At 38.8% G+C, this 17,484-nt stretch overlaps 2 protein-coding genes and 1 long non-coding RNA gene across 3 annotated transcripts; 1 reads left to right on the top strand and 2 right to left on the bottom strand.

Annotated features, from left to right (window-relative positions):
* Positions 1 to 212: 212 nt before the first annotated feature.
* Positions 213 to 8,208, bottom strand: mpnd (MPN domain containing). The gene is made up of 13 exons (XM_034223457.1): positions 8,017 to 8,208; positions 7,286 to 7,488; positions 6,298 to 6,519; positions 5,900 to 5,999; positions 5,734 to 5,812; positions 5,562 to 5,658; positions 4,187 to 4,259; positions 4,011 to 4,087; positions 3,114 to 3,282; positions 2,122 to 2,192; positions 1,892 to 1,981; positions 1,690 to 1,782; positions 213 to 1,130 (listed from the first exon to the last, which is right to left on the bottom strand). The coding sequence occupies exons 1-13, from the start codon at positions 8,018 to 8,020 to the stop codon at positions 1,044 to 1,046; spliced, it is 1,365 nt and encodes a 454-aa protein (XP_034079348.1). The 5' UTR covers positions 8,021 to 8,208; the 3' UTR covers positions 213 to 1,043.
* LOC117550886 lies at positions 1,013 to 7,420 on the top strand. Its single transcript, XR_004569722.1, has 5 exons — positions 1,013 to 1,150; positions 1,679 to 2,019; positions 3,107 to 3,334; positions 4,025 to 4,280; positions 7,289 to 7,420. It is a non-coding gene; the product is annotated as an uncharacterized LOC117550886 (long non-coding RNA).
* A 2,053-nt stretch (positions 8,209 to 10,261) lies between the features above and the next one.
* On the bottom strand, positions 10,262 to 16,615 carry LOC117550878 (galectin-3-binding protein B-like). The gene is made up of 6 exons (XM_034223445.1): positions 16,541 to 16,615; positions 16,066 to 16,133; positions 14,942 to 15,133; positions 14,080 to 14,211; positions 13,737 to 13,986; positions 10,262 to 11,980 (listed from the first exon to the last, which is right to left on the bottom strand). The coding sequence occupies exons 2-6, from the start codon at positions 16,124 to 16,126 to the stop codon at positions 10,948 to 10,950; spliced, it is 1,668 nt and encodes a 555-aa protein (XP_034079336.1). The 5' UTR covers positions 16,127 to 16,133; positions 16,541 to 16,615; the 3' UTR covers positions 10,262 to 10,947.
* Positions 16,616 to 17,484: the final 869 nt, after the last annotated feature.

Below are 17,484 nucleotides of genomic sequence, written 5' to 3'. Positions count from 1 at the left end.
GCCCTTTTGAAACAGGAAGTGAAATAGAGGGATATGAGGCAAGGCTAGAATGGGTGATCTGTTTGGTATTTTGAGCAAAACACTTCATAGACATGTTTTTTATATATTTGTATATATCTGAGACCTATGCTATTGCCTAAAAATAGCATGATAGGTGCATTTTAAGACTCTTGGTGTTTAAGAATACAGTAATTGAATAACAAGCAGTCGTGTTTAAATAGTTCCAGTGTGTATATTTTTAATGCTTTGTGGATCATCAGCAGGCTTAAGGCAGTGCTCTGTCTTCATACATGTACATCACACAATCCACAGTTAGTAATAAATACAGTACAGGTAGAAGAGGAAGCAAATATCTGTCCTAACCCACAGGACTCATCTGTCACACAACCTGACAGGGAGACAATAGAGGGACACACACACACACACACACACACACACACACACACACACACACACACACACACACACACACACACACACACACACACACACACACACAATCATAAAAAAAACTATTTGCCTTGGCACAATGGAATTACACCATCCAATGTAACTCAAGGAATAAAACATTGACGTTGCTGAGTACAGTTCAGGTCCAACCAACACACACTTGCATTCTTTGCTAAGGTAGTATATTTGCACTACTCATTTATACTTTTTCCCAATCACTGCTCCCTTGATTTAGTCTATAAAGGCAATTACAACACATTAAACATTTCCATATCTGCTCATACCACCGGATACTGGCACAGACAGGCACATAGGTCCATGTGGAAACAGGAAGTAGCCAGGCAGGCTGGTTTCTAGCCCATAAAATGCTAATATTTAGTATCCTTCTGTAAAATGTTCTCTGATCCGGTGCTGCTTAGGTTATCATGTACATTTCTCTTTACAGTAACTCGTCACAATTAAGTATCACTCAAGCATGAGAGGATTCAAGGCATCTATATGTTTTTCAAGCAGGTGTTTACAGCCTGCAGTCCCGGCCACTCTGCACAAAAGTTATTTTCTGAAATGGATGGACTTGAGATGGCGAGCAGCCCTCAGTGAATGCTGCTCAGCTGACTGTAGACGTGCTCTAAGATCTGAGAGTAGGCCTGGTCTTTGGGAGCGTGGCAACTCAGAGAGCCCTGAGGAAGGAGAGAGAACGGTGAGATGCCACAAAGCACAATTACTCAATTATTCTCCGTAATAACTATTTTGACATGCTTCTTTTAATAATGGATCATGTGCAGCGAGGCTGTCATTAATGAAAAAAAGAACGGCATGGTGATCAGGAAATTGTTCTATTTTTCATTACATTGCACATTTTCCCGCTCAACATTACACGGCTACCTAATAAATTAAACAACGACTTGATTCACAATATTGATTTAAATAGATTTGACATGTACTTGTCCGTGATAAAGTATTTTTGTATAATACTTCAATACTGGGATAAGGGCAATTCTGCATAGTGAGTTATTTTACTTTTAGTACACTTACAGTAGCTGATAATACCCTCTGTTTCTATACTAAGAACAATCTTAAATTCAGCACTTTTAATTGTAATGTAGTATTTAAGTAAAGGATCGGAGGTTCTTCCACAAATGGATGAGACACAGTGCATGAAGCCCTGAAAGAGGGCCAGGATCCTAAAGAAAAACGATCCATGTCAAATGTATTTGTGTGAATTCAGGTCTTCTATACCTTGATTTTGTCCATCATGGTGGTATCCGGACACCAGTACTGGTTAAAGTGGACGATGTCAGGAGCTGACCTGTAGTAATCAACCAGCAGCATCTATGGAAGAAACAAAAAGACCCTTTTTTAAGTGATTTGTAACAAAGCATCACACACGTTCTTAATTGTATGCAGTGTTTTCATAGGACTGAGGCTGTAGTCTGTGTACCATCTCATTCAGGACGTCACTGGTGAGGAAGTTGTCCTGAACGTAGGTCACCTCTACGGCCACCGGGATGCCGTAGTCATTGGGCCGTTGCTGCAGAAGGGCAGATTCAACATGAGTTTAGCAGAAACGTGAGCGAAAGTGTCTAAACTAACAGTAAAAGAAAAGTTCAACTGAATATCAAACATGAATAATGACTTAGGTGAGTATTTCAGCGATGCATGTGTCCTCACCTCAGGTGGTGGGACGACCCAGAACGGGGTTATCGTGGATGCTACACCTTGATTGCCGTGATAATACGGTCCTGAAAGAGTAAAACGTTTAAGGGTTTAAACATTTATTATGGTAATTATGATAATGCCATTGCACTCCTTTGTTTACTTCTGTACCATAGTGACGTCACTATGTAACACTTATTTTGGTAGTGCTCCAAGGTTTACATTTTTACAACCTTAACATTGTACGTGATAGGAAAAGGGGCGGGACATCTCTACCCATTAGACCAGTGCTTGTCAAAGTGTGGTCCGTGAGCGCCCCCTAGTGGTCCGTGAGTATATTGGTAAAATTTCACATTTGAAATAAATAAATACATTTAAGTTTTCCGCACTCTCGCGGGAATATCTCCGCAATGGAGCGAGGTTAAGTTTCACTTTCAATTGCATGATATAGCCCAGCGCAACACCTTCCTCACACATGTTGCCACTTGTTTGTACCATTTTCAGGCGATTTGTAATATGTTCTAGAAAAACGATGTGTTTTTTTATATTTGTGGAGTTAGGTGGTCCACGAGTGTTTTTCCTTGGTTTGAAAAAGTTTGAGAAACCCTGCATTAGACCAATCACAACAGAGCCGACCAACTATTATCTAATTATTTTCAGGAGTGTTTCCAAATGTTACGTCTTATTACATTTCAGCTGGTAAACTGCTGTTATACACTCTAAGGACACTTTATTCCTCATTCAAGTGCAATTTTTGTATTTGTGATGTATTGCAACTCTCAAGTCACTATTTCATACATATACTTTTTGAATTTAAAATGCATATTGTGTAGATAGATCCTATATATGTCTGGCTTTGTATATACGATTTAATACAATGAAGTGTACTGGCATGGGGTCAATAGAGTGTCTGTTCGACAGCTCCCTGCAGAAGAGGTATTCACACATAGAAAATCCCTAATCTATCACATCGACACATCGCCCCACAATGTTTATAAAGGCAGTACCGCAGATGATGCCCAGGCAGGGCTGGAAGCCGTTGTTGGACCCCTGCAGCCTCAGCTGGTGGTCCATCTGCGAGTCGATGTCCTGCAGCGAGGGCAGGGCCGGACCCCGGGGGTGACTGTGGTACCAGCCCACCAACGAGAGCCCGCGCATGAACAGGTTCTGACAGATCTGGAGAGGAGGAGTCCACACAACAGACACTGATCAGAAACAAGGCTTTAATGTGAGTAGAAGTAGTTTAGTATAGACTGAATCAGATCCCAAAAAAAGCTCAGCAATAATAAGATGGACAATTCTAATTATAAAAATGCTAAATTGTAATTTACAGCTACATTTAGTTTGGGCTGTTACAGTTATTCACTCTCTGTGAATACAGTGCACTAAATTGAGGAAGGGGAAGGACACTATTTAGAGATGTATAACTCACTAAAGCTTTTATAAAGTATGATAGAAAAAACATGTTTTCTGATTGGTTTAAATTCTTGAAATCTGGTATAGACATATCAGTTTTTTTTATAAAAGTGCTACTTCCTTTAACTACAACTTTTTTTATCGTGCACATGTGTGAGCATGTGTGCCTGTCTGGTATGTTTTGTTTACCATTTCATTTACATATCTCGTTTTTGTTGCTTAGTTGATATTCCATGAGTGTTAACAGAACCAAACATTACACTTTATTTAGGATCAAAAACAGAAACCTATTATGGGTAGACAGAGCCAGCACCACGGTCAGTGTTAAGTAAATAATAGTCAGTTAAGTAGTTCTTAGCTTTCAGAAAGGTGCTTGCTGACAAAGGCTCGCTGCTGACCTGTCCTGCAGCACAGGGTGTTTTAGGTTATAAGAATGCAACCAGTACATGCTGATGGTGCAGAATACTGATTGACTGTCCATGCGTTACCTCCTCCTCTACAGCAGAAGCAGACTCTCTGTCTGCCAGCCGGGTCCGACAGGGGAAAGCTCTTAGGACTGTCAGCACTGAAATACACCGACCACAGAGAGAGAAAACGCTGGGGTTAAAGACAACTTCACCTTCTTTAAGTATATTTCTTCCAATTACTTTTAAATCTTACTCACGTTGTGTATTTGTATCCCATCGTCCTCCGAGGTATCCCACCACCTCGCTGGTGGTCAGGTGACAGTGGAAGTCCTGAAGAGGATAGAAAGAAAAGTAAGTTGATATTTTTACAATCCTTTCAATAACCTTTAATTCATTTGAATATGTTTTATTCACACTGTATGTAATTGCATTGATATTTTAAAAGGGCCCTTAAAAAAGGGAACTTTGTGATTTTAGCGTTTGCATTCTATTAACATGCACAGAAACCTGCATAACACAGAAGAGAGAACCTTAAAAAGCATAATAGTGCCCCTTCATTTAAAGAATTGCATACTTGCATGATGTTTATAGTATCCCATGTTTATATTTTGTAGTAAAATGTGTAGTGTATACTAACTTATTCTGTATATTTTATATGTTTATTCTATAGATATTCAATAGCAGGGTATATGCAGGAATCCTGAAGTCAAATGTAATACCTTTAAGACCTTTTTTAAGACCCTTCCCATACATTTGAAGACCTCATCGCCACTTCGAGTTTTAACCGGTTACCTTGGCGACACACTTTACCTCACATTGACTATATACAGTATTGATTGTGCTTCCTCCTTATCTTCCAACCATTTGGACGCAGACTTGCATTTCCCCATAACGATGTTGTTTAACAACCGGCGTAAACGGACCTTCGCGCGCTATCGAGCTATAAAGGAATGGAACTCATTGCCAAACTACCTTGCTGAAATAGAGTCCAGAGCCTCTTTCAAGAAGAGATTGAAGGGCCATCTACTAATGACCATGTACCCTTGTGAGCTGTGAACCCTAATTTAATTTGATCCCATGCTTTGTACTGGTGGGTGTCTAGTGCACTCATCCTTGGCTGAGATTGATATTGAAAGTGGATGAGATTGTTGATGATATTGGTGATGTTGTTAATGATGTCAGGAATTATGTCTTGAATGTTGTTGTATTATTGTTTTAAGGGTCGGACCCCAGGAAGAGTAGCTTTTGTCAAGAGCAAAAGCTAATGGGGATCCTTAATAAACATAAACATAATCAAGCAGTGTCCTGTTCAGATGACGTCAAATCCAACGGGATGCCATAAATAAACTACACAGAATCACACTACACACCTACGCAATGATTACATTCAGGCACACTGTAGAATAAAACCTCTTTGGACCATTTATATACTTATTGAAAACAAGCTACAAAATGTAATAACTTTTTAATAGCCTTCATTTTCGCTAAATTGATTTATCAACTTTTAATACTTTTTAAGACCCCGCAGACACCCTGAATAGGTAATTATCTTTCTACTGTTAATCAATTAAGTAAATCTAATCTAACTGTGTGCATGAATGAAATACACTGTTTTGTATGGTTGTGACTCACCATTAGCAGCAGAACATTACTGGACACGGCTACATTGAAAGGCTGGAATCTGTTGATGGCAGAGAAGGCCGACAGCTCCACGAGTGTGTGTGAATCTCTGAGGATAAAAGTTACAGTCCATCACACTTAGTCACACACAAATACATTAATATTTCAGAATAAAAGTCAGTACCTGGCAGCGTCTCTGGTGCCCAAGGTGCAATATCTGACAGGAATCCTCTCTCGGTCGGTTCTCCGAGAAACCATCAGGTCTGTAGCAGGGAAGATAAATATTTGTTTTCCAGGTTGTTGAAAATACAGAGCGCTGTGAAACTATTTTTAAAAGAAGGGAATCGTACCGTTTAGTCCAGGTTTGTTGTTCTTGTTTTTCTCATCTGCCTGCAAAGCTGTCTTCCCTTCCTCTTCATCCTCGTCATCGTCCTCCTCACTCACAAGGCTCTAAAATCACACAAAATGAACACAATTTGTGCCATATGATAATTTAAATACAGTGATATAATATATATATATATATATTGATTACAATGGGAAACACTAACTGTTACTGTAGATTGGTTTTAACTTGTTACAAGAAAAGGAAAGCATTGTAGAAAGACATGACTAGGGATTCACTATGAAATTGGCACATCAAGGGTATTGACAGATTTAAATTGATATTAGCATTAGCAAGAAATGTCAATATAACTTGAATCTATATTGAAGGAAAATAAAAGGTTAAATGACTAAATGTCCTCACCATGTCTGCGCTGGGCTGGTACTTGTGCAGCCAGGTGGTTTTGTACTGGACCAGCTTCTGGCCCCGGTAGCGGACGGACGCCCAGCCGCAGCCCGACTTCTTGGCCGGGTTCACCAGACGTTTGCAGTGTGTGGCCCAGGCGCTGGGGGAGTTAAAAATCTGGCCCGTCTCCACCCATCTGATTTTCCCATCATTCAACAGGTCTCCTACAAAGTTCTTACCCTGAAGTAAGCAGAGAAGAGAGACAGTTTAAAACTAAAAGAAAGGCATGTATGTGGGTTTGCTCCTGTAAAGCCTCTGCTCAGTGCACTTCAGTCATGGCTCTGTGAAATGCCAACACTCACATATTATATATGTATTTATATAGTACATATTTCCATGACACACTGCACATCTTTTTATTCCACATAACCACATATGTATATATTATTACAGTATATATTTCTATCATACAGTGTCTCATTTTTCTTTCTTTTTTATCTTTTTCTGTTATGTATATATTTTTTTCTTATTCCTTCAATTTACTTTCACTTTACTTGGCCATTACATTTAGTAACATTACATTATTTATCTGCCGCTGTTATCCAGAAAAACTAACATACACTTGATACCATGGACATGTCTACGAGAGCAATTTGGGGTTAAGTATCTTGACCAATGACACTCCGACATGTTGGCTGCAGGATCGGGGTTCGAACCTCTGACCTTTGGATTTGAAGGTGCCCACTTTCAGCCTGGCACCAGCCACTCCAAATTCATTTCACTTTGTTTTATTATATGCAAAGTATATTGTATGTTGCATTATTGAAGGAGCCTTGGACTTCAGGTTTGGTTAACTACACTTTTGCTTTTATGCATATTACAAAAAAGCCTTTGAATCATTACCAGATAATTATCATCAGGTAGCTTTGGTGCAACTTTAAATGACCTTGCACAATTAATGCATAACAACATTGCAAATGAGCCCAGGTGTTCTGTGTGTTATTACCAGGTAGTGGATGGCCAGCACGCCGTCCCCCGGCTCCACCAGCCCGTCCTTCAGCAGCACTCTCAGGGTGATGCCTCTCCGGGTCAGCAGGGAGCCCCGGCCTGAGCTGGACCTCAGGTCTGCCTCCTCCCCCCCACTCAGCTCCTCCTCATCCTCCTCTCCTCCGTCCTCCACCACCTGTGGAGAGCTGGGTGGCTCTGAGTCTGAGGACACACACAGACAAACACACACACATGGATCATAATGTGCCCAGGTTTGCTGGAGTAATATGGGTTTGATGCTCATCTTAAAAATAAAATGCTATTGTTTTTTCATCAAACAGCCTCTTGTGAAAGGTCATTTCACTCAGTTTTTGATATTGCCAAACACCTGGCCACCAGCTAAACATCTGTAAACTGTAACAAAGTTACATCAGGAACAAAGCCAATGCAAATGGCCATTCTTTTTTTAATTATAATGACTTTATAAGGAAAGCTCCACTGTAATGGCAGCCAGCATCATTCATAATTGCAGCATGCTAAAATGATAGCTATCATGGTGAAAGGGTCTAAAGGGGCCACAATAGGCTAAAGATAATCCAAATTGGCATTTGTTATTAATTACGGCTAAACTCTGCGGTTGGCCTTTTGTTTACACCTCCCATTAGGGCATGTATCTTTCTCTCTCTCTCTCCGCTGGAAGAGGCCTCTTTTAATTTCCCTCAGAATTACAATTACATTCATTATTCTCACCCATATCTCAGAAAGCGTCGGAGAGCGTCTTTTAATCCAACTCGGGGAAACGCTGCTTCTTTCCTGGGCACTTGCAAAGGGTTTGATCTCCGGGCAGATTTCACAGATATAGGCTACACTTCGCCACACTAGCTCCGGCTATTATTCAAAAACATAAAATGAAGGCGTCTGAGGCTCTGCAGTGTAGTTTCCTTGTTGTGTTGCTTTAATGTCAGTTCCCCTCCCCTTTCTTTCTCCCTCTCCCCGTCCTTGTCACTCTCCTGTCGTGCCATGCCGGTCCGTCTGCCATTATTCAGACATTCATAAGACTTAAAAACACTACATGCTTATTAATAATGTAAAAACAGTCGGTTTTGGTGGTGTGAAATGGCTTAATGGGATTACAATGCAGAACAATAGCAGCGAGGATCGGACAGATGAATTGTCGCTCGGTGCTCGTGAGCCATTTGGCATTTAGGGCAGATTAAAAGTACATCCTGGAGATTATAGTGTATTTATATACAAGAAACGGAACACCTTGGCTGAGGAAGAGGATGGTGGTGTGTGTGGTGTTATTTTACCACATCGGTACTTTACTGTGTTGCACTGTGGGTTTCTTCACTACACCGAGATGAGCCTTCTTTATCTCCGAGAAAGATACGCATTTACCGGGGAGCAGCCTCCGGAGGGCAGCAAACCTCCAGCAGCGTCTGTGAGGCATTTTGTGGTGTAAAGTAACTAAGTACATTTACTCAAATTACTTAAGTGCAGTTTTGCGAGACTTGTGCTTTACTTGAGTATTTAAATGTTTTGCTACAGTAAATAGCGTACTTTTACTCCACTACATTTATTTTATACCATGTAAATCAATTTATACACATTGATATAATTTAAGATGATCCAGGAGCAGTATTAATTATAATTAGCTTCACCTCCTCTAGCTGTGAGATATATTAATACATCAATAATCATAATAGATAATTGTATTATGAATGGAATCGAATTCTGAAATGGGCCATTAAGGGTAATGGCCCCAGTACTTTTTGAACAAAAGTATATTTTGATGCTAATACTTTTACTTAAGTACAAGTGCAACATAAAGTATACTGAAATTCTGTATACACTTTGATGTACTTCCACACAAGAGAATGGCAGACTGCAGCTTTGAATTACCGACACATAACATTTATTAAGGGACTGTCTATTCTCAGCTATATGGGTGATAAAAAGCCTTCACTGTACATCTTTATTCGAAACAAATTAAGGGATTACTGTTATACCATTTGCATCTATGTAAATGGTAATTCACCCATATTTATGTTTGCATAATATGACCGACAGCTTCCTTTATAAAATCCACAAAAAAAGATCATTATTAGTACTTTAAACATTAAGGACTACCTGCCAGAAGATGGAGACATCTTCCAGTAAGTGTGTTTTTCTGTGTCTAACCTGCTAAACGTATCTCCTGGTATTTTAGCTATTTCAAACATATGTGGCATTGTTAACTTAGTCTTCTGCAAGGCATGTATAACCTCTACATGAACTGACAGCTAATAACGATAATTCCTAGAAATGCATGCTGTCACACAATGCCTTCATTGATGCCTGCATTGTTTATTATGTAGGTATTTAACATCAACATTGTGTTAGATCTGGATTGTTGTTTATGTGTCTTACTTTGACGCTGTAGAGGGGACACTGTTTTTGCATCGTTCCTGTGGCTCTTTGCTAGGGTAATTTTTCAGCGTTAATTCAGTATTGCTACACATTACTTAAAAAAAACAATGTAAAAATATGTAAAATCCTCTGCTGCAAAAAATCATCACCTGAAACATACTGTAGATGAGGCCATATGATACTGTATTCTTAAGGGCCTGTTTATGCTCATTTTCAGGTTCATATTTGTATGTTGTGCCTCTTACTGCAACATGTTTACTTGCTTTAATGTTCAGAAATGTTTATTTTTGTCATGCTGCCTGTGCTGCAGTACCTCTTTTCACCCTCTGTCTGAAACCAGAGCCCAGTCTGCTCTGATTGGTTAGCTGTTTTGTGATTGGTCCACCGCTTAGAGATGTCCCGCTCATTAGCCTATCACGTACAATGTGATGTAGCGCTAGCCAATAGAAGCGCGTTTGTAACATGTTGATATCATTATGTTACAGAACTAAAAAAAGGAGTCCAATGGAGTCCACACAAACCTGTCAACTACAGCAAGGGGAAACCCCAAAACAGCATTTAAGGGCTCACACACAAATTCAGATAATTCAGAATGCATGCCCAATTTATTTTTAATGACACAAGCTTGTATAAAAGGTTTATCATAAAACTACACATTATGAGCTTTTACATTGTTTAAAATTGTTAAAAAAGTATAAAGTATTTTAATAAAATGTTACATTACACGTTTATATCTTTCCTCATGAAGTTTGATATTAAACAGTACATTAAGTGACCTCTCTATCCTCCTCCACCCTTTCTCTAGTGACTTAAATGCCAGCCTAAATTGTAATTAATAATTAACTCCAGTTATTTATTAAGCAAGAACAGACTTGTCCCGCCCTGTTGTGTGCTAGAACAAAGGCTTTTGAGACTCTAACTATCACAAACTCTAAATATTACCTAGGAAACACACACCTTCCTTCACACTAAAAGCCTTTTACGTACAGTATGAATCCTATTGCTGACTTTCCCAACTTCAGACATTCACAAAAATGTTATTCAATAAATCAAAGGCAAATGTTAAACAGATGTTATCAGTATTTTATGATATGATTCATGTCACAAGGCTCACGTACATGGAAAGCTTGGTCATGTTTAATTAAATGCACTCAATGTTACACTGTTAATAGCTATAATTATACTCACAAGAGTCATGAATTACAAAAAATATGCTGTTTGCAAACCCGTTGTTCATTTCCTCTTTGCCAAAGTTCCCATAGGAAACCCAAACTAATCTGTGACGTAGTAAGGACGGATCACCACCTGGTAGGAGAACTGGTCTGAGCGGCATGGATAGACTTGGTCAGCGCTTCTTGGGACAGATACAAAGTTCTCCCCATCACCGTTAGCAAATTCAAGAACGTGGATCACATACGTCCCTTCACACAGAACAATAAGCTTATTGCTATACTGAAACTTTCCCTGCAACCTTTGGGGTACATTTCGGTTCTCTTCAATCTTCACACTAACAGCCGGCAAAGTGGGGCAAGTGACCCCATCCCTAGAGCATTCTGCATGACTGATATAAACCCTTGTTTTCCAGAGCATGATGTTAGAAGTGAATAAGTGACTGTTATGAATAGGTGATCGGATCTTAATTGTGAGGCTATTGAGTGACTCGCCATGACGATTGAAGAAACCAAAGTCTTTGTAAATGTTGACTTTGTGGTGGTTAAAGGTTGTGCTCCACGGATTGTCGGTGTAAATCCTGGGAGTGTAGAATTCTTTGTCTTTCTTCAATTCAGGGAGCAATGTTTTTAAGGACAGTGTATTGAAATAATACCCCTTCTTCTTCATGGCATCGTACTGGGACCCATTAAGTTTGTATAAGTCCTCAGCTTGTATCAGGGGGAAACGGATGAGCTTCAGAAGTGCCTCAGGGATGGTAGGGTTACCTTTGGCTGCCGCCCATCTCTCCACTCCATTCAGGATGACGTTTTCATTAGGCACCACAAGGTCTGAGCGAGACAGAAGAGCTTTGACCAGAGCAAATGAAAGGTTTGTCCAGGCTGGGGATTGGATCAGAGCCTCACAGTTCCACGCCAGGTAGCAAATGCAAACTTCCTGTAGTGCCTCATCACCTATATGAACTGCATACTCATAGAAAGAGTTTTGACTCTGGAAGGTGGGATCCTCTGTGAGAAAAAGTCTGGAAAGATTTGCTACCTCATTCTGTACTTCTGTCAGACCCCAGTCTTGTGCCATCCTGAGAATGCAAGTGGCTGTGGATCGTGTAAATTTGATCTTTCTTGTGTAGAAATATCTGCAATGTGAAACATTTGCATTAGCAAGGTTCAGGTGTTTCTTACTTAGTGCATATTTTATTTTTTATTTAACCAGATAAAAGCATTGAGATAAAATCTCATTTGCAATGCTGACCTGGCCAAGAAGGCAGCAACGTTACACATAACACATAACACAAACATATAAAATACAGAGAACATAACTAAGAAAACAAAAGACGAAGAAGCAGTCACTACATTGTGCACATTAGGACAGTAAGAAAGGTGCACTACTTATTACTGCAAGAGCAGCTGGTGGTAAGGACTTCAGACAACTTCAATTTAAAACATGCTATTGAGACAAGTGCTCTCAGTTTGAGGCGTGATTGAAGGTCATTCCAAGACCAAGGACCATAATAAAAAAGACTCCTTTTCCCAGCCTCAGTCCGCACAGCAGGAACCTGGAACCGTATCCAGGCACTGGATCTGAGGTTGTGATAGTCACAAACTGGAGCAAATCTGGCACATATGTACAGTGGAAGCTTACCTAAAATGGCTTTATACATTAATAAAAACCAATGCTGCATCCTACGCATAGTAAGTGAGGACCATCCAGTTAGGCTATACAGTTTGCAATGATGAGTCCTATAGGGTGCATTTGATATATAACGCAGTGCAGCATGGTAGAGTGGGTCAAGTTTGGCCAAAACAGTGGGACAGGCAAATCTATAAATGGTATCACTGTAGTCCAGCTGGGACAGGAATAAGCCAGAGACCAACCTTTTACGGGATGAAGTTGAAAAACAACATTTAAGTCTGTAAAGGAAGCCAAGAGTGAATTTCAATTTCTTTGTTAGAACTTCAATATGGTGTTTGAAGTTGAGATTACTGTCCAACAAAAAGCCAAGATATTTGTAGGTATCGACAAACTCAACAGAGACACCATCAAGGGTGTCAATGGAGAGGCAAGAGGATGCTGACTTGGGAGCAAAAAGCATTGCTTTGGTTTTCTTACTGTTCAAAAGCAGTTTGGAATCAAGAAGTGCATGCTGCAGCGTGATACAATCAGATTTTAAATTGGAAACGGCCATATCCAGAGAAGGAGCACTGAGTATACAATAGTGTCATCAGCATACATATGATAGGTAGAAAATTGCATCTGATTACAAATATTGTTTACATATAATAAAAAGAGCAAAGGCCCCAAAATAGAGCCCTGTGGAACTCTATGAAACGCAAGAGACAACAAATAATCAAAGCAAGTCTCTTAAGTCATTCGATTTGACAGTTTACTTCTTCCTGCATTTTACTTGCAACAATATGTCACCTGCACTAATTTATTTATTTTAATGTCTTAAGTATATCGTGTATATACTTAAGACATTAAAGTACCCCCCCCCCCCCTCTTTACTTTGGTGTCCCCACATAAAATGAAATACATAAATCATCACCAAACTTTATCAAACAACCTTTTAAGCTTTGAAAAATGTCTCAGACTACTGGTTAAGATAAATAACTGCAGTGCATTTACATCATCTAGGGGCTACCCTACGACCAGGAACACCAAAGGTATTACAAAGTTGACTAAAACACTCGGGATATCATAAGGTCTTGATGATAAAACACAATATTTATGATTAATGAAAGTAGTAAATCGGTCAGATTTGACCCGAAGACGACAGGAAGGTTTTACGTTCTTTGCCCAAAAACTACAAAGTGTATAGTGAAAAGGAAAATAAAGCCTTTGAATCCTTGACCACGTCAGGATGCAGTTTAAAGTCACATGTTTTGGTTTACCTGATAAAGGTTTTGGCGTGCTCACTGCAGTTAGAAGTGGTATCAATGCTGAGGTGTCTGAAGTCCTGCTGTGAGTTCAGAGAGAGGATGAGGCTGTGAGCACAGATTGTCTCAGAGGTGTTGTTGTGCACCAGCACTGGGATGTTCACGTCACAGTCACGTCTGCTGTCAAACAGCTGCCCCAGCTGATGGGAGAGGCTCGTGCTGTGGTCCAAATCATATTCAGGGCTCAGATTGCTGTTCATCTGTTCTGGTTTTGATAGATACATATATGGGTTAGTGAGTGAGAGAAACTGACATGTAACTTTTTTTTATAGTTTTGCATAAACATTTGTTGCCTTACCTTTTTGGCACCGAACACCAGCATGTCTGGAGGGACCACAGTGAGAGAAGGAGCCATCAACAGATTTACATTGAAGCAGGCTCGTCTCTGATCCGTCACAGAGTACATTGTTCAACAAGACTGTTCCTTCCCCTAACACAAAAGCAATAAAAACAGGTTAAACATTGAAGTCCAGATCCTTTCCTTAAGTAGAAGTGTTAAAACACGGTGAAAGTACTCTGTTACATGTTACAGTCCTGTATTGACAATGTTACTAAGTTTGTTAAGAATGGCAGTATAATTTGGGAAACATACAATAATAAAAGCAAAGTATTAAAGTATTAAGAGCAAATAACTCAATTCAGAAATATGTACTGTGACTGTTATTTCTCCATTCATTGATCTATTCATTGATCCAGCACCCAAAGGGACATTTTCAAAATGTTTTGTCATACACACAGTTGCTCAAATAAATATATTAACATTTTTAAATAATTAATGAATTATCCGGAAAACCAACAAATCTTCACTTTTGAGCGAGTAAGAAACATGAAATAGTTTTGATATGAAACGTGCCTTAAATAAGTTGCTCTTGTAGTCAACTTCTTCATATGTTTTCAGTGCAAACATGTTTAAGTATTAAGTAACCCAAGCAGGCAGATAAATGTAGTGGAGTAAAAAGTATAATATTTCTGTCTGAAATGTAGTCGAGTTGTAAGAATTGATTGAATAGAATTACTCAAGGAAAGGAATCTAAAGAGATTGTACTTAATTACAGAACTCGAGTAAATGTATTGTTCAAAATGACAGGTACCATGATTTCCATGTTGACATTATTTGTGTTATACAGAGGATATTTGGGTTTCAAAGTGTCAAAGGTTACCGGAGCCAAATTGAGGTGTAGTTAGAGCTTCTATTGCGCCAGGGAAATGGAGCTGGCGACACACGACATGAGCGTCATTTATGTCCCAGTAGCTATTACACACAGTCCCCCAAATTCCCTTTAGAAAGATCTCCACACGGCCGTCAGCATTATCTTGACCACCAACCAGCCTGATAGATCCTTCCACTTGACCTAAAGAGAAAAAATGATAACGTTAAGTCATCTGAGGCCAATGTTACTCCATAAAATGAAAAAAAAAAATACAATGTCAGCAATGTCTGCTTAATTTAATTCTATGCTGAGGGTTTGCTTTGCTCTCAATCCATAAATAATCTCAATGTTTCATAGAAGTTATGTAATTTATGGATCAACAGTTGTGGTTCGGTTTGGCTTTCATTTCTTTTTTTAATCTTTTAATATATTTTGGGCCAGAGAGTGCCTTTATTTGAGATGTAGAAAAAAGCACAAAGCCAAACAAGATGGGATGGTGGGTAAATAACAAAAAGGTTACTGTCCTAAAAGTATAGTGCACTAGTCAAAGTCCAGATCTAAATCTCATCGAGAATCTGGGGCACAGTTTGAAAGCTGCCGTCCACAAACATCATCCAACCAACCTGAACAACCTGGAGCAAATCTGCAAAGAAACACAAGCAGAAATCCCTCCTAACAGTCGCCAAGCTGGAAGATACTTTCTCAAAAAGACAGCAAATGGTGGCTCTACACATACTAATGCATAGGGATTGTATACTTATGCAAGCAACACTTTTTAGTTTTTGTATTCTCTTTTAAAGATCTGCTGATGGATGATTAATTCAATATATACTGTTAACGCATAAAGGTGTGCTATTAAAACACTGACTATACTGACTGGAACATGTACAATGTGTAATCCAGTCAAATCTGATACGTTCCCCTGTACTGCTACGTCCCCCCCGTTTTGCCTTGAAGCAGCCTCTTTTTTTCTGTAGGGTTATGTCACTTGACCTGCCCACTACGCAACTGAAATAAACATTTAGTTTTCTAGAAGATAAGATTGTTATCTGGGGTAAATGTATCTAATTTTGCAAACTTTGCTTGAACATAAACAGCACCATATCTTCAGAAGTTAAGAGCAGTTTACTCACCAGCAGACAAGCTTACGCTCAGGGAAAGAAAGCAGAATAATAGCAAAATATTTTCTTTCATCTTTAGTCTGGAAAGATATAAGGAAGGAACATTACTAAATTCTGTATTCAAAACATTTTTCAGGAAATTTTTCATTCACAAAAGTCTCTTTACACCCAGAGATACTGTACGATATTCAATTATATTTTACAGCCCGTTTTAGGATTTTAAAAAGTCTTATGAAGCCAGATATATCACTACAGAGCAATAAGTAACAACGTTTTTGTAACAGTGTTGGTTCTAAAAGGAAAACCGTTATATGATGGCTTAATACATACAACATGCAAATATAATTTTGCTAAACATATATCTATGTCATGACAGAAATGTTGCATAGTAATGACAAAGTGTCCTTAATGTGATCCTATGTGTCTGTATACTTCCAAAAATGTGGATGCGATAAGTATATTCTGGTAAAAGTATACATTAACTTACCAGAACTCAAAATGAATTGAAGAAAGTCTGCTGATTGAAGAAAGAATAGTAAAACTGAATTTTACAAATTGTCTGTAGTTACTTTCCAGGAATAACCCCTCCCACTAAAGGGGTGTTTCCAAGAAATGTTTTTGTAATCCACATTTTATTTCTACATTGTAAGAATATAAATACCTTTAATAAAAACGTTTTAAATACTCAAGTAAAGTACAATTATATCAAAAATAGCAGTGGTGGAAAGTAACTATTTACTCAAGTATTGTACATTACTTGTTTAACATACACTTTACTTGAGTATACGTTATACTTGATGATATGGTATAATCATGGGTATAATGCTGTACTGTACTATTAATCCGCTCAGTATTTCTAGTATCTAAATTTGGTACAAATGGACCAGCTACTTTAGAAGTAATCTTACAAAATAATCATCCATCATTGGAAGCCTTGTTTCTTGTGTCAGTTGGTAATGCTTTGTACCATGATTGTTTATCGATCTGCTAGCAGTGTGTTTTTCTGCTGAATAATGGCCGACATGTGATTATTGATGGTTCAAATGTGCAGTGCTACAGTACATAAGCCGAAATAGATTATTTCATTCTTTAGATACATACTCTTGCGGACTTGACGCAAGTATTCTGTCTCTGTTATACTGTTGCACAACAAAATAATATGTACTTCAATAAACAGTGTGTCTGTGGTTCTACTTTGCTATTTCCTAATGCCTGGAGTGTTTAAGGTTTCAGATCCATGACACAACACTAAAATCCCCTTACACAACCAAAAACAGGATAATATAATACTGTGTATACCTACTGTGATCCATTCTACACAACCAGTCGTGGAGGAAGTACTTAAGTTAAAGTAGAAATACTACAGTGTAAAATACTCTGTTACAAGTGATAGTCCTTCATTTAAAACCTTACTTAAGTAAAAGTAGAGAA

The sequence above is a fragment of the Gymnodraco acuticeps genome, unplaced genomic scaffold (assembly GCF_902827175.1).
Source record: "Gymnodraco acuticeps unplaced genomic scaffold, fGymAcu1.1, whole genome shotgun sequence".
In the NCBI taxonomy this organism is placed as follows: domain Eukaryota; kingdom Metazoa; phylum Chordata; class Actinopteri; order Perciformes; family Bathydraconidae; genus Gymnodraco; species Gymnodraco acuticeps.
The sequence above is the reverse complement of the archived record's forward strand: the minus strand, read 5'-3'. Positions and strand labels throughout refer to the sequence as shown.

Bases quoted from the DNA above. Each gene is read 5' to 3' on its own strand.
- mpnd (XM_034223457.1), bottom strand. The intron at 5,659-5,733 runs GTACTGACTTTT...TTTTATCCTCAG, and splicing joins GGCACCAGAGACGCTGCCAG to AGATTCACACACACTCGTGG. The intron at 1,131-1,689 runs GTATAGAAGACC...CTCCTTCCTCAG, and splicing joins CCATGATGGACAAAATCAAG to GGCTCTCTGAGTTGCCACGC.
- LOC117550878 (XM_034223445.1), bottom strand. From the start codon at position 16,126: ATGAAAGAAAATATTTTGCTATTATTCTGCTTTCTTTCCCTGAGCGTA. The intron at 15,134-16,065 runs GTGAGTAAACTG...TTTTCTCTTTAG, and splicing joins GAGCGTAAGCTTGTCTGCTG to GTCAAGTGGAAGGATCTATC. The intron at 14,212-14,941 runs GTAACCTTTGAC...CTTTTGTGTTAG, and splicing joins TACACCTCAATTTGGCTCCG to GGGAAGGAACAGTCTTGTTG.